Below are 27,205 nucleotides of genomic sequence, written 5' to 3' on the forward strand. Positions count from 1 at the left end.
GTGTTGGACTTAAGGTTCATATAGAGTACATTCAGCTTCATGTCTGTGTGTGTGAGGGAATTTGGAATGTAAAAGAGGAAGTGTGTGTGTGCGCATGTTTTTATGCTGAGAGCTCATTTGCAGTTCCTGCGTCTCACTCTGGCATTGAGGTACGCCACGTGCCAGGAACGTGGCACTCTACAAAGCATTAGTTTACTGATCACATACACACACATTCACACACACAGACACGCTGCGGCTAATGGTTACTGGCAGATCCAAGCACTAGTGAAGGGGGCGAAATGAAAGAGAGGGGTTAAGTCGTTGAGTACGGAGGGATTTAGACCTCAAACAGTTAGAGAAAGAGAGGGGGGGTAGTGAGAGAGTGCTATGAATGAGTCAGTGAGCGTGTAAGTGTTTAACTGTGCCATTTTGGTGTTAGTGAGTGAGAGGGAACTCTACAGGGACCCACAGTAAAGGTAATGCTACCAGTGCGCCACTAACGTCTCACTTCCTCTTGATTTTTCAGCTTTTCTGTTTCCATGTGAGCCTCAGGAGATGCAGGCAGAAAAGAACACGCTGTGAAAAGAAGGGATCTCCGTGCATCTCATTTCTCTCCTCCCTCTACGTATGCTTTCCATCCTTACTCTGCCCTGTGGCACTAACGGATGCTTCTTTAAACAGATGAGATATCCCAGGCTATTGACCAAATATATTGACATGTTCCACATTTCTGTGTGTGCATTAAAGTGTGTTTGTAACTGTGTGTGTGTCCTGGGAGAGTAATGCTATGCCTCCAGTTTCTGCTGCAGAGAAATCAATGTCACCAAAGCCCCTCCACCTTACAAATCCAATGATGGGGCGGTTAGCAACACGTGTGTGTCACGGTGCACATTGTGTGTGTGTTTTAAGTTTAATGTTTGTGTGAGCTGAATATTGGAAAAAACTCATTCATCCTTGCAACACAGAGGGATAACAAGGCGTTATAAAGCCATGGTGATAAATAATATGCTCATATGTACCTGCTAATCCTAGCTAGCAACAATGTGTTTGCAAACTGGAGGCGTTAATTAGTGCTGGCTAATGGCGGCGGAGGTGGGCTAATGCGTCAGGTCCTCGCACAGACCAGCGAGGGCCATTTGTGCCGGGGCTGCTGAGATTGATTAGGGGTATTCGAGAGCGGCATATTGTAGCATCGTTAGCCTTGCTCATTGACCATATGGAGATCAATACTTAGAGCGGCCCGAGGACAGTCAGAAACACACACACACACACACACACACACACGGTAAGCTCCAATCACTTCTCCATACAGACAAACATGAAGGGAAAGAAGTGCACACACTCACATCCACAAACAGCCTGTGGTCTAAATAATGTTAATGATTTCACCATTAGGAGTGAAGCATGAATCAGTGGTAATGGCTACAGCAGAGGGGCTGTATTGATAAATTGTCTCACACACACGCACGCACGCACGCACGCACGCACATGCACGCACACACACGCACACGCACGCATGCACACGCACGCGCACGCGCACACGCACACACACGCACACACACACACACACACACGCACACAGCACTATATTAACGGACAGCTCCATGCAAGCCCTTTCCATTTTATCTAGAAGACTCTGCCAATTTGGAAAAGAAAACATGAGGTTCTTGAGCACTAATGAAAGGAGAAGTGCTCAGTGAAGACACCCTTCACTCCAGTTATGACCCTATGCCCTACAGATGAGTAACATTACTTAACCTATTGCCCTTAGTGGCAGACTGTTGTAGACTCCATTGAAGCAAGCTACAGGTAGTGAAAATGCCAACAAAAATGGCAGAAGGTACAATAATACCTAAAAAGTATCATTTTCACACAGTTTGGGAGGGGGATTATTCTTTTGTTGTCTTAAATTCAAAGTCCATCTGTCTCACCTGCAATGCAAGCGATGCCTTGCAGAAGAAGGGCTATTTAAGTATTTAAGGTTGGGCAGCCTGAGTGTAGACTGATGGGCAGCAAGAGCCAGGACATCACCAGGGTGGTCAAGTGGGAACCTAGCTACCTTACCTTGAAGGTCCACTTGGTTGCACCGTGTCAAAAATGAGTGCGATCCAAGCTAGCATTAGCAACAGTTCTTTTGCATTGTTTTCTCCAAACTGTCCACCAGCTACACAGTTTTGCAGAATGCCATTTTCTAAAACTGAAACAGTTCAAGTAAACATGTTACTTTTCTTTCAGTACAACCGTTGGAAGACATGAGGTACCCCCCGTCTTTTATTTGAGTAGTTTGTGTGTCCAGTTTGATACATAACACACAGATGATGAACATGTTGTTTGCTGACACAACACAATAGAAGTGCCTTTTGAAAATACTAAGTATGGTCTGAGAACTTATGTTCAGAAACAGTTCAATAAATAAAATATACACTCACACAAAACTAAAGTTTTAACATCTATAATTCCATGGAAACTGAATTACTCACATTTCCAATTAACATGGGGGGGGGGGGGGGCTCATAGTTGACTAGAAAACCTCTATAAATCTGTAAATGTCCTATTTCAATGAAGTATTCCATTTATTTACCTGAACGGGAATGTTGAAAAAATATCTTCTTTCAAAGCTGACATCCTGCAGTCATTGGAACAATAAACCCTAATACAAAGCCCAAATGACAGTCTGACAACGGGGTGCCAAGTTTGTCACTTTGACCGCAGACTTTTTGTTATACACGAGCTGTAAAAAGCAAAACAGAAAAATCCACAAACTTATGGCTGTGTCTAGATCTGCCAGCCCTTTATATTACAAACATCAAGTTTGATCTAGACTTGACAAAGTTTTGGAAAACATGCAGATAGTAAAAAAAGTCACATGGATATGACAACCTGCAAGGTCAGAATGTATGCCCAGTTTTCAGGGAGTATGGAGGTGCAGAATAGAGGGAGTGTTTAGGCCCAGGTGAGTCTCAAGACACTATTTCAGTCTCTTCTGCAAAGAGGGAGAAACGTAGGAGCAGGAGTAGCAAGAGGGAAGGAGAAGGAAGAACGGAAACTAAGGCTCTAAATTTAGCCCAATGCGACATTCCAGAGGAGAATAATACTGCTTTCCCCTACTACTACTACTGCTGCTGCTGCTGCTGCTGCTGCTGCTAGAGGAAGGAGGAGAGGGGCAGCAGAGGTGGAGGACAATGATGGTCTTTGACATTTTACAGGCCCTTGAACACATTAAAACTCAGACAATGAGCTCCAAATATGTTTCTTTTTTATATTTACTGCAGTTCCACTCATTTACTTGCTGGTGACTGCAAGTTTTCAGAGTCTGAGTTCTCTACCATGTGACTCTCTGCTCATACTCATATCCCTGACCTTCTGCAGGGAGAGGGCGGAGAGGGTGGAGAGGGGAGGTGGGGGTAGAAAGAGCCAGGGAGAAGAGGCATTGGGAGAAAATAAAAATCAGAGAAGTCGTGAATGAAAGGACACTAAATTTAACAGGAGTAAAAAAACACACCACCACTGACTAATGAATGCACACATGGTGTAAACATACAGGAAGTGAGTTGATGGGGTTATACCCACCGTGGTGTTTCTTTGAGACTCATAGCTCACATGAACACACACAGCTCCAGGTAGCTGTGTGCTCATGTTAAAACAGCTGCTATAGGTGTGATGAGAAGTGTTACACATGAACTTTATATGTGTCACCGCGTTTCTGTGAGTGTACATGTTCTCGTAAATAAAACTGCTTGTGTTGCGTTTCTCCTCTAAAGCAGGTACAAGCAAACTTTGAAGTAATTACTCTAACACTTAATTATGTCCCCACACAAACAATTTGCAAAAATGTACACCGCTAGTTTAAAGTCTCACCACTTGAGTCTAATGTTTAGTATTTGGGTCATGGCCTCTTAGGGTTAGATCTCAAATCTACAGTCAAAACTTCATGCTTTGTTATTGTTGATAACACTGGTTAACTTTAACATGAATTTTAACTAAGTTAAATATGAAGAGAGTTTAATTTCTGGTAACAGGGGCCCACCTCTGGTTGATACATGAACACATCGTTAGATGCTCCCTGGTTTTCCTCACAATTCAACTCAGTGTCTCTCCATGTGGCCGTTACTTCTCCTAATCCTGACCTGTTCCTGGTCTCTTTGTTTCCCAACATGTTCGTAACTGTAAGTCTGTTGACCATTGTATGCTTAAAGATAAATATAGTTTTCCTTTTTATTGACGGGATGAGCATTAAGATCTATGTTTGTTCATGTTCAATAAAAATGTAATCAGCGGGAGTCACTTTTGTTACGTCACATTTGGTGTTCTGTTTTAAACATGGAAACGTGCACAGACGACTGATAACATATGAAGTCATATATTTAGTTCAAAATATGTTTTCTTAGTTATTTACTTACAGTTTGATGCACAGAGCTCTCCAACCTGAAAGTTGCCTCAGCCTATAGGAGGTTCAAGTGCTGCCACTCTCTTGTGTTACATTTTAAAGTGAAATAAATACAAACAGGAGTATCAAATCTTTTAGATATAGAAAGGGTTAAAAAAAACTCTATTGGTTCCTGTTTATTTGCACACAAATTAGAAATGAATGTTCACAATCTTGATAGTCGTTTACTACATTTCAACTTGGCTCTTAAAGTTACCATTTTGCTCGGGTGGGGGAAAAAAATCTTCCTCTCCAAGGAGGCATGACAGAAAAGTTTGAGAACCGGTACGATAGCTAAGAAAAACTAAAACTAATGTAAAAAAGTCTCTTACTGAATATTAACCTTTTACAACCATTCTTTGAGCATGCTAGCTGAGCCGTGGCAGAAAGCTTTATGACTTGTGTTAACTCAATCACAGCCCTGTCACTGAAAAAGTAAAAGGAGCAAAGGGAGAGTGACAGAAAGTGAGGGAAAGATTGAGCCAGAGAAGTGGGAGGGGGGAGGGAGGGAGGGGGGAGGGAGGGAGGGCAAGTTTGTGCAATTTAAGCTGGAACTGTTTGTGCCTTGGCAGACCAGGTTGACACGGCAGTGGCAGACATTAACAAACAATCAGTGGCACTGGAACATCGTGATCAAACAGCTGCACGATTAAAGTCGTTTCTGGGCTCTCTCGGGGAGCTTTTCTGGTGGTTACTCCTAAAGAGCACAGATCGAGAAATGATTGAGGGTTTGGTGAAGGTATGAAGACAGAATGCGTGTGAGTGGGTGTATTAGTGACCTCTTGTTACATGTAGCCCCACCCCTTCTATCTCTCTCGCTCTCTCTGAAAGGTAGAGCAACGGCAGGGCCCACCCACAACCAGGTCAAAAAGAGAATTACTTTCTTATCAATTGGACCAGACAGCTGCCTGTCAAAGGAAAAGCGAGACAGAAAGAAGGAGGGATGAAAGATGGACACACGGATGAGATGAAGGGCTGCGATGGGCAAGGTCACGTTACTAAGGAGATTTTTACAGCAGCATGACGGTGACTATTGTGGCAATCTGACACAGACGCACACATCAAGATCTCGACTACACAGAGGGAAGGACAGGCAGGAGGAGGGTGGGAGATGGGAAACAAGAAAAAAGGAGGGAGAAAGTGATAGATGGAAAAAGAGACAGATTTGGTCTTTGCTATGGCAGCAATGAGTGGAGAGCTGAGTGTGTGTGTGTGTGTGTGTGTGTGTGTGTGTGTGTGTGTGTGTGTGTGTGTGCTGCAGCCCTCCTCTGCCAGATTACAGAGTGACGTAGTGTTATCATTTCTCTGATAGGAGCTCTGCCACAAGAGGAGGAAGGGGAGGAGAGAGAGGGGATGGAAGGAGAGGACAGAAAGGGGGGAGGGGTGACGGGTCTCATTGCTGGAAAAATGGTCTGATAGCCAAGAAAAAGGGCAGGGAGGGTGAGAGGGAGGGAGGGAGGGAGGGAGGGAGAGAAAAGGAAAAGTGAAGCAGAGATAGAGACATAGTGCCACACAAAGGAACACAGCACACACAAAGAAAGAGAGACGAGGCAGAGGGAAAGAGAGAGAGCAGTAGAAAGTGAAAGAAGAGGAAAAAAAGAGCAGGGAGCTTGAAAAGAGAGAGTTCTTTGTGTAAGAGAGATCAGAGGGTGCAATAGCAAGTCAAAAAAGTAAAAAAAAGCACACAGGAACAAGGAAAATAAAGGGCAGAAGAAGGAGAAAAGTAGAGGTGAGAGAGAGGTGAGAACACAACAGGAGAGAGGGAGAAAGAAAGAGGAATGAGGGACAAGTGGTGGTGAGGTGCCCCGAGCGACTGGTGGGTCACAAAAAATGTGTGTGTGTCTGTGTATGTGTTCATCCACAAGCAAGCAACATTTACAAAGAGGCAGCTGTTCCATTAGCTACTGCCATTGTGTCTAATTACATCCTGGTCTCCTTAGACACACTCTCACACCCTCACACACACGCACACACACACATGCAGCATATGTGCATAGAAACACACAATATCGCCGCCTCTCCAGCCAACCAAGAAATCCCTACCATGCACGCTAACAAGGAAAGGAACTTGGAGCGACAGAGCTGCAGCATGTGTGTGTGTGTGTGTGTGTGTGTGTGTGTGTTAATCACAGTGTCATGCACACTCCCTTACAACCCCACCCCCTCTACACAAGAAAACGAAGCAGAGAAAAGATCCACGACGAGTGTCAGTGTATGTGTGTTAACCAGCATCTTTCTGTTGCTCTCTCTCGCTCTCTCTCACACACACACTCTCTCTCACACACACAGACACCTCCCCCAGCCTTTGAGGAGAGGAGGATCTGAGGCTTTGTGAAATACCAAACATACCAGAGAAGCCACATGAGAGAGGAAAAAGGCAGCTTTTGAGGAGCCTCAAAAGACACACAACACACACACACACAACACGCACACGCTCACTTTGACATGGGGCTTGCAGTTGCTACAGGAATGAGGCTTTTCACACTCAAACAACACTTGCACGCTAACCTAACATGATGTTAAAGCAGATAGAAACACATGCACGCACGCACGCACGCACGCACGCACACACACACAAAGACTTTCTTCCTAATCAGCTCAGTGGTGTAGCATTTGGATAAGAAGCACTCCTAAGACTCCTTGACAATAGTGAGACAGGAGAGCTTACATTGTATTAAAGCAGACAAACCATACACAAGCATCCTTCACACTAAGCGCTGCTGCTGCTGCTGCTGCTGCTGCTGCTGCTGCTAACCCGCTGTCTGCAATACAGCAGCACAGACGGAAGAAAACCCCAACACGGGGGTAGGGGGCAAACCAAAAAGAGGGTTATGTCACATGTTTTATTCAACACCTTTTAAAGTAGAAAACAAAATACAAATTCTATACATTTTATGCACCAAGCAGCAGTTACAGTATACAAACTTAACTTCCCCTCCTATTGGCTCGAGGTGAATTATCCGGAGAATATCCTGCAGCGTTCTCACAACTCAGACATGCTGCGGAAAAAAAAATCCTAGGGGATTGGAAGGAGAAACTCGGCTGTTTGCGTTCACATTAACAGCTCTTCCTGTAAATATCCTGATTATCCTGAGCAAGTGTGAAAGCCCTAATATAGGGCTTTCACACTGTCAAAGTACTTGGTCTTTTTCGATTCTCTGATTATTTGAAATTTTCTAAATCCAAAACAAAAAACGCCGACCAGAATTTACATTTTTAGACACTTAAAATCCATCATTACCCCTTGACCTTTTTGGAAGATTATTTCCATTTTAATATAGATGGATAGATATAGAAGGAAATCTCAAATCACAAATGCATACACCACTGACGAAGCAACGGGAGCAATTTGGGGTAAAGTGTTTTGCCCAAGGACACTATGGACATGTTGTTTCAGGAGCTGGGGATTGAAACCCCAACCTTCTGGTTTAGAGACAATCGACTCTACCAACTGAGCCACAGCGGCTCCCTATTTTGTGGTCTGACTTACTCAAAACCTGCACACAATAAGTATGTACTATATGCATTTTCCAAAGTTCTGGTGTTGCACATGCTACTAGCTCAGAGTGGCTTTCATCTGTGCAGGTATTGCGTGAGAGAATGGTTCTTTCTGTTTATACAACACATGGATGTGTTCCCAAGTTTGATCTGCTCTACTTTAATCTAGTCACATAGAGGTTTACGTCATTGAATGTCTGCTCACCCCAGACTGTCAAATTGTTTTTATTTCTCAAATACAAAGTCAACAGGAGAGAGAGAGGAAGAGAGAGAGGAAAGATGAAGCAGGTCACCTCACTGAGCTTGTCATCAGCAAAACCAGACATCGTTCTACCACACACACACACACACACACACACACACACACACACACACAGGTTTCTCTCATCTTACACTTAAAAGGGGAATGGGAGGAGTTTGCCATATGAGTGACTGCATTACTGGTGCTCTGAGGGCACATTGTCCATTACAGCTCATTAGTTTCCTAAATCGCTATTCATTTCCAACGGGGCGCCCTGTGGTCTAATCCCAGTGTGAGGAGGAAATAGGAGGCCATGCAGGAGGGAATGAGAGAGATCAGTCACGTCGTCCACAAAGAGGCTGACACTGTGTCGACGTCAAGCAAAGCACATGCAGGTATGAGCTTGGTGAAAGAGTAAGATACTCAAACACACACACACACACACACACACACAGTCTTCATACCCATCTCCATCCCCCACCTTGATTTATGAGCTCAACCTGCAAGATTGCTTTCCACGAGAGGGGAAGAAACCTATACCAGCCTGCCTTTTACACACACACACACACACACACACACACACACACACACACACACACACACACACACACACACACACACACACACACACACACACACACACACACACACACACACACACACACACACACACACACACACACACACACACACACACACACACACACACACACACACACACACACACACACACACACACACACACACACACACACACACACACACACACACACACACACACACACACACAATGTCATAAGTGTCCATGTCAAGGTGAAATGAAGTAGGAAAACAAATAGATGTGTTAGTTGCAAACCACTGGTCCACTGGGCAGCGACTCTGGAATAGCTGTCGGACACTTAAATGATTTATTTTTTATTTTTTTCCATCTATATCCACCAATCAGCAGGACAATAAAGATGTAGAGGTGTGCACGTCTGCAGATTGCACCTGACCTGAAGAAGTCAAATGGTCAAATGAGGTATTCTTTAAACACCTTGTTTGTCTTTCACCTTTATGAGCTGCGACTTTTATCGATTCAGGGGTACGAGTGGTGGGAAAAACATTTCCCATATTCTTTAAAATTGTGGGAAAATGCAGTGGGTGTAAAAGCATTGTGTCACCTGACTGGCTATTTAAAACCCCCCACATGAAACAAGCATATCCTCCTGGTGTGTTGATTAATGGCCACTGTAGAACAGCTCATCCTCGGGGGTCAGGGTAGGAAACATGGATAAGGCTCCGTAGTTTTGCAATATACTGTTGTTACTGGTCCATGCATACTCCAAAGTGAAGCTAAATGATGTTAAATAAAGGTTCTACTTGTTTCTTTTGGAATCTCTTCTCCAACCATGTGACACCTGGTCATCAGCTGCTACTGCAACTATTCTATTTCAAGTCTTAACGGATGACATTGTGATACATTCATGGAAGTGTATGTGTGTTTATACATGTGTTTATGATTCTACAATATGACGTGTCTGAAGAGCCAAAAGAGGCCCAAATGCCCTTGTGTGTGTGTGTCGCAAAATAGCAGTCAGCCAAGAGCCCAGGTGTCAAATGGTTACCGAAGACTGATGGTGGCTCGCTTTTTTTTTTTCTGTGTGTGTGTGTGTGTGTGTGTGTGTGTGTGTGTGTAATTTCTCTCGAAATATCCAGGAATAGTCTTCTGAATGATCCTGTAGTCTATTAGCGTCCAGCCAGCATGCAGGCTCCTGCTGAGCACAACGTGGCTCTCTCACAGCGGACAGTGCTGCTGCGGATTAGCCTACATAACAGTACATGTATTAACCAATGTAATGCAGGTATTTAGCATTTCTGGATTAAGACCTACCTCCTGCTTCTCTGCTGTCAACTGGAATGGGGAGAACATTTTTTTGCTTCCTTTACTCTGAACCTAAGCAAACACTGTCTTTATTCAACTTATAAACTGCAATATTAACTGAAAATAAAATGTAGTAAATGATGGCAGGTATTGGCTGCAGAAGGGAGATATACAGAAAATCATTTGCCCCTTCCCATCATGCAGCGAATATGTTTACTGTAGCAGACGGATCTTAACACACATCTCTAAATGAATGAATCTCTCAACCTGCCTTATTTCTCCTCTATCCATACACCCGCAAACACCACAGATTGTCATAAGAAGTGAATGTAGCCTCTCGGTCTTGTGGAGCCTGTTGGCCGTTGGTTAAAAGAATTATCAGCAAGTCTGGCTCTTGAAAAACTTACATATATAGTTAGGAAGAAAGCTTCAGAATTTGGTAAAATTTGGGAGTTTTCTTTTTTGGAATTTGTTAAAAATGTTGTTACTAGTGCGAGAAATATGTGTCAAATGTGACTGGTTATGTTTATTATTTTGCTTATTTATTTTTTCATTTGTATTGTACAAATTACTTTTATTATTCTTGTGTGATTGATGTACTGCCACATGTTCTATTTTGGGATGGTTGTTTTATGTCATACTTTTGTTACATACATATATTGCACATGTCCTGATAAATATGAAATTCAATAAAATTATGTTTATAAAAAAGTGGAGCCTGAGTTCAAGTACATTAATTCTTTATGACTTGCAACAGCCTGCAGGGGGCGACACACATGAGAACAGTATGACTGTATGGAAGAGAACGAATAAGTGATGTGTCTCAGTAAACTTTTTATGAACGTGTTTGTGATTTCGATTGCAGGTTACATCTGCAATACAGTTTGATGTTAGTCTTGCTAATAAAAGTTTCATGAAGGTTAAAGAAGATGATAAAAAGGTTTGGGGCACTGCTACCACAGTGACCAATCATCACTTTGCTTCTATTGTTCATCTCAGGTGGATCTTTCTAAACATGCTCTGTCATGGCTGCTTTGAGGTGATGATCCCAGGACCACCAGGGATGTGGGAGCAGTCCGGGTCCTTGCTGCCACCGATGTGCTGACGGGCAGGATTCCCTCGCTAACAATGACAGAGTACAGTCTTTTCTTTCTGCAGAGGGGATTTGCTGTTCCACACAGTGATATTATTTTAGGGAGCTTGGCAGTAAATTCTGCTGTTGTTAGTTTTTTGTAACTTTTCTGGGCACCACTCTGGTCTTTTTTTTTTTGTTCCCGTTGGTCAGCTATGTGCTGATATGAGACAACGGTGTACTCCCTAACTTGTATGGATTTCAAAAATACAAAATAGAGGCCGATGTAGAAGATTTATAATAAAGAAAAAATACTTTGAGCACAATCTACTTCCACTGAGGCTCTTGCAATGCAATAACGCCAGCATAGAAGCTCGACTTGTTATCAGCTGTACTCAGCACAGCAGAATAAAAGAAGACAGAGAGATGTCTTGGAGTCTTCGTACTTCGTGCCGAGGCATGCTCTGCTGGGTTCATAGAGGAAATTAACTGGGCTGAACTGTCAATTAACAAATCTGATCTTCAATAAAAGGTGTTAATAGTCCATCGTTTTGTTCCCACATGAAGCTTGAAGGCAGACAAAACCGGTCCTTGTAAACAGACGCAGAGTCACAAACACACACAAACATGTACAGGTATTGTTTACTGTAAACACGCACGCACGCACGCACGCACGCACGCACGCACGCACGCACGCACGCAGTTTGAACTTTGTGTGAGACTGGCAAACATCACTGTGTGTAGGGGTAAGCAGATTTTCTGCCTTCTTGCGCAAAAACTACAATAAGGGAGAGTGGGATGGAGAAGGGAGGGGAGGGAAGAAAAGGGAAGGAGGAAGACCGAGGGGGGGGGGGGGGTGTTTTAGTGCTTACCTTTAAAAGAATGATTGCAGAAAAAGAAAGGAAGATCAGGAATACATGAAGGTGAACAACTCTCCTGTCAATAGGATGTCATACAGACACTCACCATGTGGCAGAACACCTGCATTAGGCCAAGGCTGTTTCTACCTTCAACACACTTTCTATACTCAGCTTCATCTGCTGCATTTAATCATGGAAAATATGATGAGACTATTTATAATAACCTTGTGTTAGAGAAGAGCGACATTACCTTGCTAGAAGAAGTTAATGGCAAAGTTGCAGTGGCAGCTCAGATATCTGTTTGTTTCTCTGTTTCCATTGGTCTACATCGTGTATATCAGAAATATTTAAATACATTCAAATGTAGACTGAAGCAATATTTACAAAAGGAACTATTTTAGCAGACTGAGATTTTAGGTTTCCAATATATGACCTACAAACACATGGAAGCCTCAGTCAGCATGATAACTGTGAACTGTTATAGCTGAAAGCTGAATCAAAAGAATTTCATTCAAAAATAATTGTCTGATATTTTTACAGACAAATCCTGTGCTGAATTCAACCATGTGACAAAAACATTTTAGTATCTGTAAAGCATCTATAAATCACAAGTTATTCACTACTGGAAGAATTGTTCAGCCTGTCGCATTGAGGAGCTCAGTCTGTAGGGACTTGGGTTCAGATCCAGAGGGTCACTGGTTCAAGTCCTGGGGCTGACTAAAGACTGGAAGTTCACATCTCTCCATTAATGCATGTCAACAGGCCCTGTTTGTGCATGTGTGTGTATTTCAGGCCTATGTGTGTTGCCAGAATTAATAAATCCTATTTAACAGCCACAATCCTAATAAAATAAACAGATTCATACAAAATGTGTGAACAACTAACAAAGAGGCTAAGAGAAACCCCCTAGCTACAGCAAACAAATAATCAATATTTAACTCGAGGCTGTGGTCAATTTGACATCTTTGGTTCAAAGCTGTAGAGATGAAGAGGTGTGTAGCGATATACTTGATAAAATGAGTAATATTTTGGTTTTAACATGTCAGACATTACGTGCTATCAAACACTCTTTGCAGGGATCACATTTACCTGTCTTAAAGATTTCTTCTCCAGAATACTTTCTGTAGGTGGCCGAGCGCTTTTATGTGATGAGTCGGGCGTTATTGACTACTTCTAAGTTGATGAAGTGTATATGGACTAAATAAGCAAAGCTAAAGGTGACAGAGAGAAGCCAGAAAACAATGTGCAAAACGTTTAGATAATTTCTGTAACCAACATAAGCATCAAAAACTATCTGAAGCAAATACTGCACCATATAAAAATGACTTAGAGCAGCGCTGTATCCTGTGGACCCAAACACTTAATCAAACTATACAAACTGTGTGTGTATGTGAGTGTGTGAGTGTGTATGAGTGAGACAGATCAACGGAGCCAGTGGGACAGAGGGAGTGTGGGAATAAAGACAAAGGGAAAAAAGGAAAAAGATGGAGAGAGGTAGCTTTGCGCAACCATCAATCACCTTCTCGGGGTTCAAGTTTATTTGGCTTCATTTTTTCGAGATACATAGCACACTGGAGAAGGAGAGGAGCTGGGGTGTGTGTGTGTGGGAGAGAGAGAGAGAGAGAGAGAGAGAGAGAGAGAGAGAGAGAGAGAGAGGAAGAAACAGCATGAGGGGGGGAGTGAGGGGAAGGAGGGGGGATGGTAATTTATGGAGGGAGGGAAGCTACCTGGGACTATAGGAGGAGAGAGGAGGAGAAGGCAGGGCATAAAGATGGTCGCACAACAATACAAATCGAGAAGAGTGCACATATTGAAGAGTGTATTCTGAATGTCTGTTTTTTCTGTGTGTGTGTGTGTGTGTGTGTGTGTGTGTGTGTGTGTGTGTGTGTGTGTGTGTGTGTGTGCCTCTGGATCCACAGTCTGCCTCAGAGCTCTAATGAGAGACCAGGGCTTCCTCGTCTCCATCTCCTCAATCACTTTTGCTGTTTGCTGCCTCTGCTTGTTGCTCCTCAGAACTTTGAAGACAGCTGTATGTAGGTTACTCTCTCTTTGTACCACTGTATGTCTCCATGTCTTGAAACAGCTCACAGTCCAGGAGACTACATCAAACCCATGTTCTCATGCAGTTCTATTTTTCCAGTGCAACCCTCTTACTAACCCTTTAACATATGACTCACAGTTCTTCTTTGCACCGTTCATTCATTCCCTCTGTTTTTACAATGTTTTTTTAGCCTCTCTCTCATCTCACTTCTTTCTTTTTTTTTAGTACACATTTACAGAATTGTCTGATCAGTGTTTGGTATCAGGATGGTAAATTATATAGGATTAGGCATTTTATTAACTGTTTAGGTAGATCAGAGGGAAATCATCTACACTCAAACTGCCACTGAATATTGATAATGTGATCAGTTGTGTATACCTGGATCCAATCCTTTTTTCATAACCTTACACTATTCTCTTCATTTGCACAGGGATCAGATGAGGATCAGATGTGCAATTTCATTCTAAATGTTTTTTTTTGTTTCAAATTCAGGGGGCATCTCAAAAACTACAGGAGGTTATCCCTGGCTCTCCCCCCCATATGTTCCTTCTCCATCCATATACTGGACTGTAGTGTAAATGGCTGCAGATCATGAACAACACAGTATCACCTTAAATCTAGCTAAGTGATCAAACTAAAAACAAAATGAAGGACTATCATGACGTGACTGACACTGCAGAGCCCACATGGAAAATCTCCACCAGGTAAGACTTTAAACATGAACTCATTCCTGCAGAAAACATTAACAAAGATAAGCATAGAAGTGGATGTCCTGTGCACAGCAGATGAAGGCAGGAAACATCATCTTGAATTGGCTGAATTACTTCTTTTTTATCTAATTACATACATAATTAAATGAAAAGAAGAAGAAGTAAATCAGCCCTGTTGTGTGCGCTGAATCTTCTCTTTTGCTGTCACAGATAACCCTAGCTTTGACTAATCTTTCTTCATGTATACAAACCTTTACTGAAGAAAAATACAATCCAGATGCAAAGTAAAGCCTGATGAAAGTGATAACATGAAAATGATTCTTTTTCAAATGTGCCTGTATTCGTTTGGAAAGATTCACTAATTGTGAAGAACAGGGCCAATATACCGCTACCGATTGTAAAACATAACAATTCCTCCGATTGCCGATACAGATTCATATATTTTGCCTCCTCTTGATTTGACAACTTAATTCTAATCCTGATGTTGCCTTACAAACAAAAGCATGTAACCAAACATATGTATTAGATTGCTACAAGATATGTGCTACCCAGAGCCAATCAGGTCACCATTTGGACAAAAATGATAGATCCACACATTCAGGCAAACGGTAAAATTACACTCCTCCTACATTTAATGATTCCAGTCATTTGTCAAGATGAACCAGAGTAGACATATTTCTTCAGCAAAAGTACTGAACTGTTGTTTTGAGCATTTTATACAGAACAGTGTAGAAGCAACAAGTTCTAGACCCTGACAACAAGACTAGCTGTGGTGAGAGCAGAGGACAGTATGACACCGAGCTAGTGGGAGTCCCCAGTCTGGTGACTTCTCTGACATGTTCTGAAATGACTAAAGCTGAAGTAAGGTAAACTGCTATTTAAGCAGTGTGTTACACAGCTGGCTCTACTGCATCTGAAGTCATTGACTCCTCATTGAACTTCACTCTTTGATGTGCTGGGATTTGATAACTAAATAAGCAAAACCTTTAATTCATCACCTCTAATGTTTCAACATCACAGATGACAAAACCATTAGAAAAAGGACTCATAGCTTAAGAATGGAATCTTCATATTGAACATCCACATACAATTTCACCGACCAATGTCTGAGTGAGGTGCAGCCTCAGGAAATACTTTCAGTTGCACACACAAACCACTCTCTCCTAAACCCTTGCATGTTTTTTTTTTCTCAGTTTACCCATCTTCCCTCTGCCGCTCTCCTTTCTCTCTTTTCCCAGTATCAGGTACAAGACTGTTGGATTATAGGCTCCTTTAAGAGCGGATTAGCTGTGTCGGAGCCGTTTGAGGTAAATTGCTCCAAGGAGTCAGTCTACCCCCGCCACCAACATCACCACCGCCGCCATCACCGCTGCATCCTTTCTCCTCTGTGAGACAGAGTCAAAATTCTGAACCTAATCCTCAGAGAGTCTTACTGCACCTCCCAGTTATACCCCCCGCCATTCTCTCTTTTATTTTTTTATGTGCCTCCACCGAGGAGCAATGAGGATCGGAGAAGTGATAGATATTAGGGATGTTGGTGGTGGTGAGGGGGGAAGGGAACGACTGGCATGTGAACCTTTTAACTTAACAAGACTGGATGCTTTTGTTGTGTGTGCATAGATATATGTGTGTACACCTGCTGGAGCATGTCACTAAACAGTGGTGAGTGGTGTGTGTGTGTGTGTGTGTGTGTGTGTGTGTGTGTGTGTGTGTGTGTGTGTGTGTGTTAGCATCTGACTGAGCAGATGGGGAGTGTGGGGTGCATTTTGGGGACAAGGGCGGGGTCACATCTGTGTTGTCCCTCGCGTTTGTCTTTGCGTGTGTGTTACTTGGCATGGTGGCCACAATTAGAGCCATCAACACAAACAAGGTGATTTGCAAGTCAGGGCAAACACATTATTACTTGAAATGAAAAGAATGACCTCTTACTCTTTCTAATAGCCCACTGTTTCCCTCCCATTGCTCTCAACACGTCCAAAAAAAATGATATTATGTTCCACCTAGGCTTGAAGAAAATCTGTACAGTGTTTTAAAAAGAGAGACGGTAGAAAGGAGCGCTTCCTGGACTCAATAAAGTGTCTGTTAGAGAAAAAATAAAATAAAAAATCCAAGGCACCCTATTTTAAGCAATTATAATCCCTTTATTTTTACAGCATGCTCATTTATACATAAAACACACTTTGACTAATTAATCATCAATCATTTATTTGTTACTGCCCAATGAAGGCATAGTTGTTGTTAAAAAGAGAGCTTGGTGTGTTTATTGTTTTCCAGTGATGAGGTGTTGTTTGAAGCTAAGCCTTCTGCCATATTTGTCGCTACAAGTGCAACCGACTTAATGTACATTTAGACAGACACAGGCTGATGTGTACGCTCACGTGCGCACGCACGCACGCACGCACGCACGCACGCACGCACGCACGCACGCACGCACGCACTTCCCCTGCCTACCCTCATTTCGGAGCAGCCATTGATTTGGGCTGCAAGGTGCTGTGGGCAATGGTTGCCATGACAACCGGCAGCCGAGCAAGGCAGCCAAAGTTTCAGCTGGCACAAGAGAGAGAGATAGGGTATGTTTGTGTGTGTGTGTCGTGCGTAAATGTGTGTGTGTCTGTGTCTGTGTGAATTGTTTTTGGGAGTGTATATAAGAGGTAGAGCAACCATGCATGGATTTATGTATCTGTGTGTGTGTGTGTGTGTGTGTGTGTGTGTGTGTGTGTGTGTGTGTGTGTGTGTGTGTGTGTGTGTGTGTGTGTGTGTGTGTGTGTGTGTGTGTGTGTGTGTGTGTGTGTGGGGTGCGAGTTGCTGGCGGGGTGACAGCAGTCTGTTTAGTATGCAGCCTTCTGACTGCATCTCCCTTCCTCCCTCCCTTTGGCCCACAGACACAGCATAAGAATGATCTACCCCCCATGCAAACACAACACGTACACAAGCACACACACACACACACACACACACACACACACACACACTGGCTACTGCTCTGCTACATATGCACACACTTAAAGTCACACACACACAATCAGACACCATGTGCCTGCAGATGCACTGTGTCATGACTGGTTAAGAACAGAAGTGCGGCCTGCAGGTGGATATTGCAGATGAGAGTGAGTTTGATTACAGATCCAGACATACTGAAAATAAACACTTGAGCGTACAGCGACATTCCTCTGAAGAAGCAGCCTGTTAGTAGAGGTGAGTATTGATATTTCCTCTCCAACCCTATACTCACACCCCCAGGGTGTGTCGAATGGGTGGAGATGGTCTGTCTCAGTGTGTTTGCTCTGGCACTGTCGAAGTGAACCAAACAGCTCTAGGTTGTGAGTGTGAGTGTCTGTGTGTGTGTGTGTGTGTGTGTGTGTGTGTGTGTGTGTGTGTGTGTGTGTGTGTGTGTGTGTGTGTGTGTGTGTTATGAGGTAGTTAGCTGTTGGATCCTGAGATCTGGTTTCCCTCCTGCTGCTGCTTCTCACAAACACACACATAAGACAAATGGACACATAAAGCCCCTTTTTGTCCACCATTATTGCAATGAATTTGCACAATATACTAACTTCACCTAATGCCTGCTTTCTGTGCATTATAAACACATAGATAATCATATTCAATCTTACATAACATATTGACACACTTACAATACGTTCAGTCTTTAATTACAATTAACACACACAGTTGTTTAAAACAAATGCAGTCTATCATTTCCCCTGATACACACACATACATTTATATATATGACACACAAACACAGGTATTATTGATCATTGTAGTGAAGTAAGGCTTAACACCAACAGCTCCCTCCATACTCAGCTGAGGCAGAGTGTTGAAGGAGGCAAGGAGGAGGATAAAGGGAGGGAGGATGAGTGTGGAGGTAAAGGAAAGGCACATAGAGGAAAGGAAAAGGACATAATATGAGAGGAAAGGAAGTGTGAAGAGAGGAGACTGGAGACTGGAGAAGAAATATAGAAGGCAAAGAGAAAAGATGTGAAAAAAAGGACAGCAGGAGCACAGAGAGAGCTGTTTGTCTTGTGTTTGTCTTAACAGGAAGCATCTCAGGAGGGACAGAGCGGGAGAGAGAGAGAGAGCAAATACACACCAGAACACAGCAGTCTCCACCCTGCCCCCTTCACCTCCCTGCTCAGCCCGTGCATCCCTTCACAACCTGCCCCCCCCCACCTCCCTCCTCCTCTTCCCTGTCTTCAGAGCCTCTCTACAGGATCTGTGTGCAGCTCAGCTCAAGCCCTGACACGTGTGCCAGAGAGAGAGAGAGAGAGAGAGAGAGAGAGAGAGGAGTGAGAGAGTGAGCAGTATTCACTTGTGTGTTTGTGAGTGTGAGTGTGAGTGTGTGTGTGTGTGTGTGTGTGTGTGTGTGTGTGTGTGTGTGTGTGTGTGTGTGTGTGTGTGTGTGTTGTGTGTCTCAGAGAGAGTGTGGATGGGGTGACAGAGTGAGCAGGAAACGGACTGCGTATACGTGAGGATGGGAGGGAGAGAGGTAACATCTGCTCTGGGGCTGGATGTGGGAGAGAGGAATAGAGAAATAACTTTGAACTCTTAAAAAGGTCTTCTTTTCTCTTCCTCTCTGGCTCCTATTGTTGCCACTTCCCTCCATCATTCATCACTATTTTTTTTCAACAGAGTGAAATCCATATTAGATGGTTGAGGACAATACAGATATCCATATTTTAAAGTTAAAATCTATTCAGTTGTAAAATGTTACATATGTGTTAAAGGCTTTATATGTGATTTTTTGATCCAGCAGGTGTCGCCCTTGAGCACCTGCATGAAACCAAAACAACTTGCGCTGCATTGTTGTGTTAGCATGCTAATGCTAGCGATCTTTATTATGCTGGTATCTTCACACTGCATGTAAATTTACCTGAAATGAGCGTGATCTAGAAACACAGTTAAGCAGTGAGTACAGTATGTTATTCTTCTTTTCTCTAGTCCCTCAATTAAACAACTTTTATACTTGAGGGGAGGAGTCAGCTGTCCGTCCGGGCGATGTAAACAAACTGAAGATAGGACTCTGAAAACTCTGAAAACATCACAGACAGTGGGACTCGGGTGTTACACCCATTGTAGACAGTCATGACTCACAGAGTTATTTTCAGAGGATATACTTGATTTATGTTACATTGAAGTGTGAAAAATCACATATTAAGACTTTAAGCTCTATTTATGCAAAAATGAATGCTCAGCACGTGTTGGGTTCTAGTATACTAGTCTGTTGGAGACAACCCAGAGGGAACTAGTTCTCATGGTGTGTGTGTGTTTTTAGTATGCCACCCCTGAGACCGTGTGGTAGGTTTCAGTGAGGGACGAAGAAGGATGAAGAGGAACAGGAGCATGATGCGAAGGGCTTCACTTCACGGGAAAGCGTGTGCGTGTTTGTGTGTGTGTGTGAGGAGGCTGGTGTCGTGACTCAGTGATATTAGCACAGGCGTCAGCTTTTTGGTACAGCAAAGTGTGTGTGACAGAGTGATCTCCTCTTATTATATAATGTGAAAAATATGTTTGCAATAAGCTCAGATGCAATAAGAGATGTAGAAAGTAGAGACAGGAAAACATATTTATATTTTCATTTCATTGTAGTGTTCCCCTTTGTTATTTTTTTGTATTGTATCGTTACTTTAATACAGTGTATAGCTTCTGTACAGTTTATTTTAAATTACTTTTTATTTTATTTTATTTGTACTTTTCTACTCTTTTTTTCTTTATAATGCTATTCTATTTTATATATAATTGAATTTTTTTTGTAGAAGCTGACTCAGGGAGAAATGCACAAAAATTCCAATGTACCTGTACTGTCCTGTACCTGTGCAAATGGAAATAAACATCTATACTATTGTACATGCATGAACACGCACAAAGTACACAGAGTCAAACCTCCCGCTCTTATTAATCAGGATGACACATGAAGACGTCCTCTGAGTCCAACACCTGCCAATCCATTCTCATCCAATCATCAGTCAGATAATCCCAGCGGCCAACCCCCACACTGCTGGCTCCTCACAGCTGCACCCTTTTGCAACAAGCCACACATTCTCACAATCATTCTGACACACACACACACACACACACACACACACACACACACACACACACACACACACACACACACACACACACACACACACACACACACACACACACACACACACACACACACACACACACACACACACACACACACACACACACACACACACACACACACACACACACACACACACACACACACACACACACACACACACACACTGAGGCAGGCCAACTGCGTCATCCGTCACAATCACACAAACCATCTACGGACTCATGCACACGCGTTTGCTCCCCGCACTAGCTGCTTCCTCTGAGACATTCACCACCGTGGCGACAGTAACCGCGACAACGGGCATAAATTAACGTCATGGCGATATTCAAAGCGAAGGAGCAACAATTAAAGCTTGACTAACGAGCTTTTGAGGAGCAAGGCTGAAGTTTCCCCGAGCAGCTGCTAACTGGATTAGCCTACACAGACAGACACACACTCACACATAGAAACGCACACACACACCAGAAAGGATGAAGCAGAGGGTTATGTTTAAACACTACCTGTGAGACGGCTCACACACAAACACTCACACACACCAAACACACTCACACAAAAAAAGCCAAAGGCTAATATACACATGTGCTAATGCAGACAAAGAAAATAGTATTTTAACACAGCAAGTATCACTTTGCCAAAACACAAACACCATAAGCAGGAGTGTCTCAGGGGAAACTAACATATCAGCACAAATTATTCACACACACACACACACACACACGCACGCACGCACACACGCACACACACACCTTTCCTCATCCAGCGGAGCTTTGACAGTTGTTAAACCTTAAATAAACAGTTCGACCAATGCTCTGTCTATGAGCTGAACGAGTACTCCTTTACTGTTTAAACATTTGTATAAAATGTGTTCTCAGTTATGATCTGCATCACTCAGGCAGTGGGCTTACTCTGAAGCAGCAACCTCTACAAACATGTCATCAAAGACTTTTATAAACTTTAATAAACTCAAATTAATTGTCGTTTTTTGTCTTTAAAAGGAAAAATCTACTCAATATCTTTTTGTCGTTTAAATTCAATGATCAAATCAAATAAACTCATTGGTATTTATTTGGGCTTGTATATGTAGCACCGCCTTGTTTGATGCATTTGGCAAATGTTGTATTTATTTTCAAGCTTTCTCAACATGACATGCTGAAGAAGTTGTTCCAACAATTCGGGCACAGATGGTTTTTGATTGGTTTCACCAAGACCCTTTTTCAATGCCAAAATGTTGCCGCCATTTACTCTACAGCAACAATTGAAATGTTGTCACTTCATTATTCAGATGATTACAGTACACAGTACACCAATGATTAAGTGTTGCAGATCGATAAGCTCCAGTAATGACTGTACGTCCGTTGTATGATCAGGCACTAAAACAAAGGATCCTACACTTCCCATAATGCAATTTGAAGCAATGACTTCATGAGACTGTCCCTTTCATTTTATAATGGAGGCTATATTCAATCAAACATGTGTTATATCCAAGCCAAGATATCTCTGATGACATCATTTGATGTCATTCTTCACAAACTTCTTTCAGCCACTTCAAACATTATAATTCATTTTATTATAAATATAATGAAAGCCTACTCGAGTTACAGTCTCCTTTAGTCAAGAGATCTCAACAACACACTAATTTTAAATGTGTGTATGCACATCATCATTTAGTTAATTCAGCGTTTTAAAAAAATGATTTAATTCAAATAAATCACAGTGAAATAAGTAGACTAGACTCCCCCGGTGGTGGAATGAACTTCCAAACTCCATTGGATCTGCAGAGTCCCTCTGCACCTTTAAGAAAAAGCTAAAGACCCAGCTCTTTCATGAATACCTACTAACTTAATGATGATGGTCTCCATATTATTGATGATGATGATGGTTGTGACGATTGTTTTAGTTTGATAACGATGACTTATAAGATGGTTTCTAGACTGATTAGAGCTCTCAAGAACTGCCCTCAATGTTGTGCTTTGCCTCTGGTCACTTCCTGTCAGCACCTGTGTGTCCAATCAGACTCAAAGCTGATCGTTTGCTCTTACTGACATTGTTCCCTTTTTTCTAGATCCTTGCTTGTGTTGTTCTTACTCTCTGATGTACGTCGCTTTGGATAAAAGCGTCTGCTAAGTGAATTGTAAATCCCAACACCAACCTGAGCCCAGCCTGCCCTAGCTAACAGGTCTTCAGACTGGGCTCGGGTCGGCTTCAGGTAGCAGGAAAGTTCATCTAGGAGAAGGCTGTGAAGTTAGCAGAGCTGTTTGGATTAGGGTTATTTGATAAACTTACAATGATGTTTGGTGTTTCTATATATCATGAAGGAATGACCATCCTTTAGTGTTGAACATAGCTTAAGACTGCTCAAGAGGTAGGCAGTGGAGAAACGTGATCTTAACATGTAAAATCTGTCAAATACAATCTCACCCACTTTTACTATAAATGTGCTATTATGGAAGAGTTGGTGCGACTACCGACTAAAAATAAACTGACTTACTGATAACAGTCATACCGTTTGAGCTAAATACATGTAGAACAGTGATTATTTTGCATTTCAGACACTCTGCTCTGAATTGCTCACTTATTTCTCTCTTTCCAGGTCCTTGACTATCTTTTTAATATGCTCCATTCTCACTCCACCATAAATCTCTCTTTTTGCAATTGCCTTTCTCCTTTAAGTCACTCTTTTTCTTCTCCACACAACCCTCTCCCCTCTCTTCCCGGTCTCCAATTCTCCTCTGCTCACTCAAATAAATCTCTGCTCCCCTCCTCTTTCTGCTCACCCCCCCAAATCTATGAAACACACACAAACATACATGTGAAGGGACTAGCACTCACTCACTTACGCACACAAACACACAACCCTCCAGGCAGCAGCCACAAAGGCCCCATATTAATAAATCTGCTCCTTTATTGGTGCTGAGTGTCTCTGGCAGAGGGAGAAAGAGAGGGAGGAGAGAGGGAGGAAGGAGGAGGAGCAGGACAGAAGATGCAGAGATCACCAGGGGGGAGGAGGAGGTGATTGACTGTGGCCATATCATGAACGCGAGAGAGAGAGAGGGATAGAAAGAGAGAGAGAGAGAGAAAGAGAGAGGGAGAGAAAGAGAAAGAGAGAGAGGGAGCGAAAGAGAGAGAGAGACATAGAGAGAGGGAGAGAAAGAGAGAGAGAGACATAGAGAGAGAGGGAGAGAAAGAGAGAGTGAGAGAGAGCGAAAGAGAGAGAGGGAGAGAAAGAGAGAGAGAGAGACATAGAGAGAAAGAGAGAGACACAGAGAGAGAGAGAGAGAGACATAGAGAGAGAGGGAGAGAAAGAGAGAGAGAGAGAGAAAGAGAGAGAGGGAGAGAAAGAGAGAGAGAGACATAGAGAGAAAGAGAAAGAGAGAGACATAGAGAGAGAGAGGAAAAAAGAGAGAGACAGAGAGAGAAAGAGAAAGAGAAAGAGAGAAAGGTGAAAAAAGAAAGCATTGACAAGTGCACTCTCAACAAGATGCCCACAGCAGCACACACACATTTTTACACAGTAATTCACTGGCCCTGAGACAATGAGCAACACATTGAGACAAACCATACGAGTGTGTTTTTAACTTACAAAGGTGTTGTGTGGCAGTACAGTCCACCCACACTTCCTAAACGTCCTATGTCCCCTCGATTATTAAGGACACCTGACACCTGGCTGAAAGCACTGGAGCATTCAGAGTGGGCTGTGCTGCTCGCCGGGCTTGGGGAAACAAACTGCCCGAGGTGGGCTTTGGGTAATGACAGCAGCTAGCCTGGCTTAGTGGTCCAATCTCAGCCATCAGTCAGCTGTGACAGATTGGGGATATGAGCTAAGGAGCCGTTTAGCTTTGGTGTTTGCTGTTGTGTGTGAGTGCATGCGCTTGTGTGTCTGGGGGAGGAACAGCGTTTGGGGGGGGGCTATCAGTGCTGCTAGTGTTGCAGAGGCATCAATACTAACTCGACAGGCCATTTTCCTATGCCTTTTCCCAGCCAAGGCTTGTTGCTGGGGCAACTACCGCCATTTTATCATCCCCGACTGCACCTCAGGAAGGTTTTGCAAAACAGAAATTCATTTTTTTTGTGATATGTCCTGGTCAATTTGAATATCCTTAATATATGTTTAATTCCTTGATTCTTCCGTCCTCGATGCTTATTCTGCATTTAAAATGAATCCTCAATTAGTTGACCAAAAAGGTGTTTAAAATCTACCCAAGAGCTGTTTCTTGTTTGTGCGTATATTTGACTATTTAGTAGCAATAACCTGCTGAGCCTTTTGGTTAAAGAAATGTGGCCTTGTGGGTAACTGTGATTCCGATGATGTATGCCAGCATTTTGTTTCAAACATGTCAGACAAATGTTTTTGAGCTGCAAAAAAAAAGTGTGACGCTGTACCTCTGACACAGTAAAGCGTATTTTTATTTTCTAACTGGCTGTTAACAGTGGTTTCCAAATACATGTAAGCTCAGGTTCAAGTGTAGCAGTGAAAAGAATCTGTGAATTGTGTTGGCTAATCCGAATAGATAAAGCACCTGTTGCCAAAACATTTCACAACACAACAATAACTTATCTATGATGAAGTTAGTGGACTCTTAAGCAGCTAGTTAAGGTTCACTAACGCGTCAAATATTCAACGTCTGGCAGCTCTCAGAGTAGACTCACAGTTGTCTGTATATTTTGAGAGATCCAGCCTTTTAAATCACTTCTAAGGGATTGACAAGCAAAAACTCCATGGCGTTTTGTTATCCTTCCAAAGGTCATAGGTCTAGTGCTCTAAAACACCACCCTCCAAAACCTCGGCACTCGTCTCCACAGAAACTTCTGCTGATATAAAAACAACTCCAGAGGGAGAGCTCAAGCAGAAAAGCAACAGTATTAACTTCACTGTGAAAGCATCAATGCAATGAAGAGAATCTGCCTTACCTGTCCATGAGGCTGCATGGTGCTGTAGGGCATGTTCTGGTTCAAGACTTTCTGTTTCAACAGCAACATCCTCTTCTGTTCTTCACTAAGGTGAGCTGTCTGTCCCGGGATCGGGCCCTGCGTCTGCCCTGGCCCCGGGCCCTGGCCGCCGCTGCCACCGCCCATATAGGGAGGCATCATAGGGTTCTTGACCTGATTGTTTCCTCCCATGGGCGGAGTCATTCTCTGCCCTAAGTGATCAACCCCGCTGCCACTGAAGTGGCTCAGCGGTTTGGTGTTGTTATAGGACAACATGGCTGCCGTTTGCTGCTGCTGCTGTTGTTTGGACAGGGCGTTCTGGTTGATGCTGTTCGGCTGCTGCTGGCCCATCATGCCCATGTGGTTCTGAGGGAGGTAGTTGTTCATGGGGGGTTTGGGCCCATTGTTGGGGGGCATCCCAGCCACTAGAGGGCCCTGCGGTGTGTTAAAGGCTTGCGGTGGGTACATCATGGGGCTGTTGGGTTTGTCTTGGTTAAAGGGACCAGAGTTATAGGGACTGGTTGGAGCTCCTGCAGGGGACCAGTTTGCTGCTTGTTGCTGCTGCTGCTTCTGTTGCAGAAGTTTAGCACGTTGCTGAGCCATTGCTTTTAGCTGCTCTGCTGGAGAAAGTTCAGGCGTCACTGGACCTACAGGCTGACCTCCTGGAGCAACCCCAGCTGCTCCTGGCCCTGTGCCCGCCTGACTGACCCCTGGGCCTGGGTTGATCATGTAACCATTCCCAGGTCTAGAGACTGCTTGTGTCTGAGCCTGGGTTGGGGTCTGAGGGGAGCGAGCCACGCAGTTATGCAACGGGGAACCCGATGCCATGGCAACGGCTGGAGACTGCTGCAAAGGTTGCTGAGGAGGCGTTCCATTGGCAGTGGTAGCAAACTGAGGGCCTGAAGACGATGGTCGGACCTGTGGAGAGGAGTCCAAACAGACAAAAGATACCATGAGACACATTGTTATAACCTTCTTAATGAATATTATGCTTAAATTAAAAAGAGTACAGACAGGAAATGGAGGAACGGAGGAACATTTCTCCCCTAAAAAGTAAAAAAAAATATGCCTATCAACACTTAACACTCAATGTTATCTATCTCATGTTTTTTTTGTTTTTTTTATGCAGACAGCACAAATTCCAATGTGTGAGTTTAGGGGAAAACCCTCCTAAAAGCACTTTTCTAACTGTAATTCAGTAACAGTGCTGAAACAAACCTCTGCCGTCATTACACATTTGTACTTTCATATTGATTACACAACAGTGCTGTTGGTTTACAAGTCTGTGATTTTGCATTGCATCACATCATGTGAAAATACAGTGGGGGCTCCAGTCACACTCACACTCAGACATGCACACATAGACGGAAGCTAGGTTATAAGACAACACAAACAGGGTCGTTTGCTACATGTCATTTAGCTAATTATAAGAAAAAGAAAAAAAGAAAATACAACATAAGGGTAAATTCACTCTATATTAAAAAAAAATTCACAACA

General features: G+C 43.1%; 1 protein-coding gene across 1 annotated transcript in view; it reads right to left on the reverse strand.

Moving 5' to 3' along the window:
- maml3 (mastermind-like transcriptional coactivator 3) overlaps positions 1 to 27,205 on the reverse strand; it is a 114,491-nt gene that overhangs the window by 29,019 nt on the left and 58,267 nt on the right. Inside the window, exon 3 of the mRNA XM_020653699.3 lies at positions 25,691 to 26,626. Within this exon, the coding sequence (XP_020509355.1) occupies positions 25,691 to 26,626 (936 nt within the window). The remainder of the gene's footprint in view (positions 1 to 25,690; positions 26,627 to 27,205) is intronic.

This window comes from Labrus bergylta, chromosome 1, assembly GCF_963930695.1.
Source record: "Labrus bergylta chromosome 1, fLabBer1.1, whole genome shotgun sequence".
NCBI lineage: Eukaryota > Metazoa > Chordata > Actinopteri > Labriformes > Labridae > Labrus > Labrus bergylta.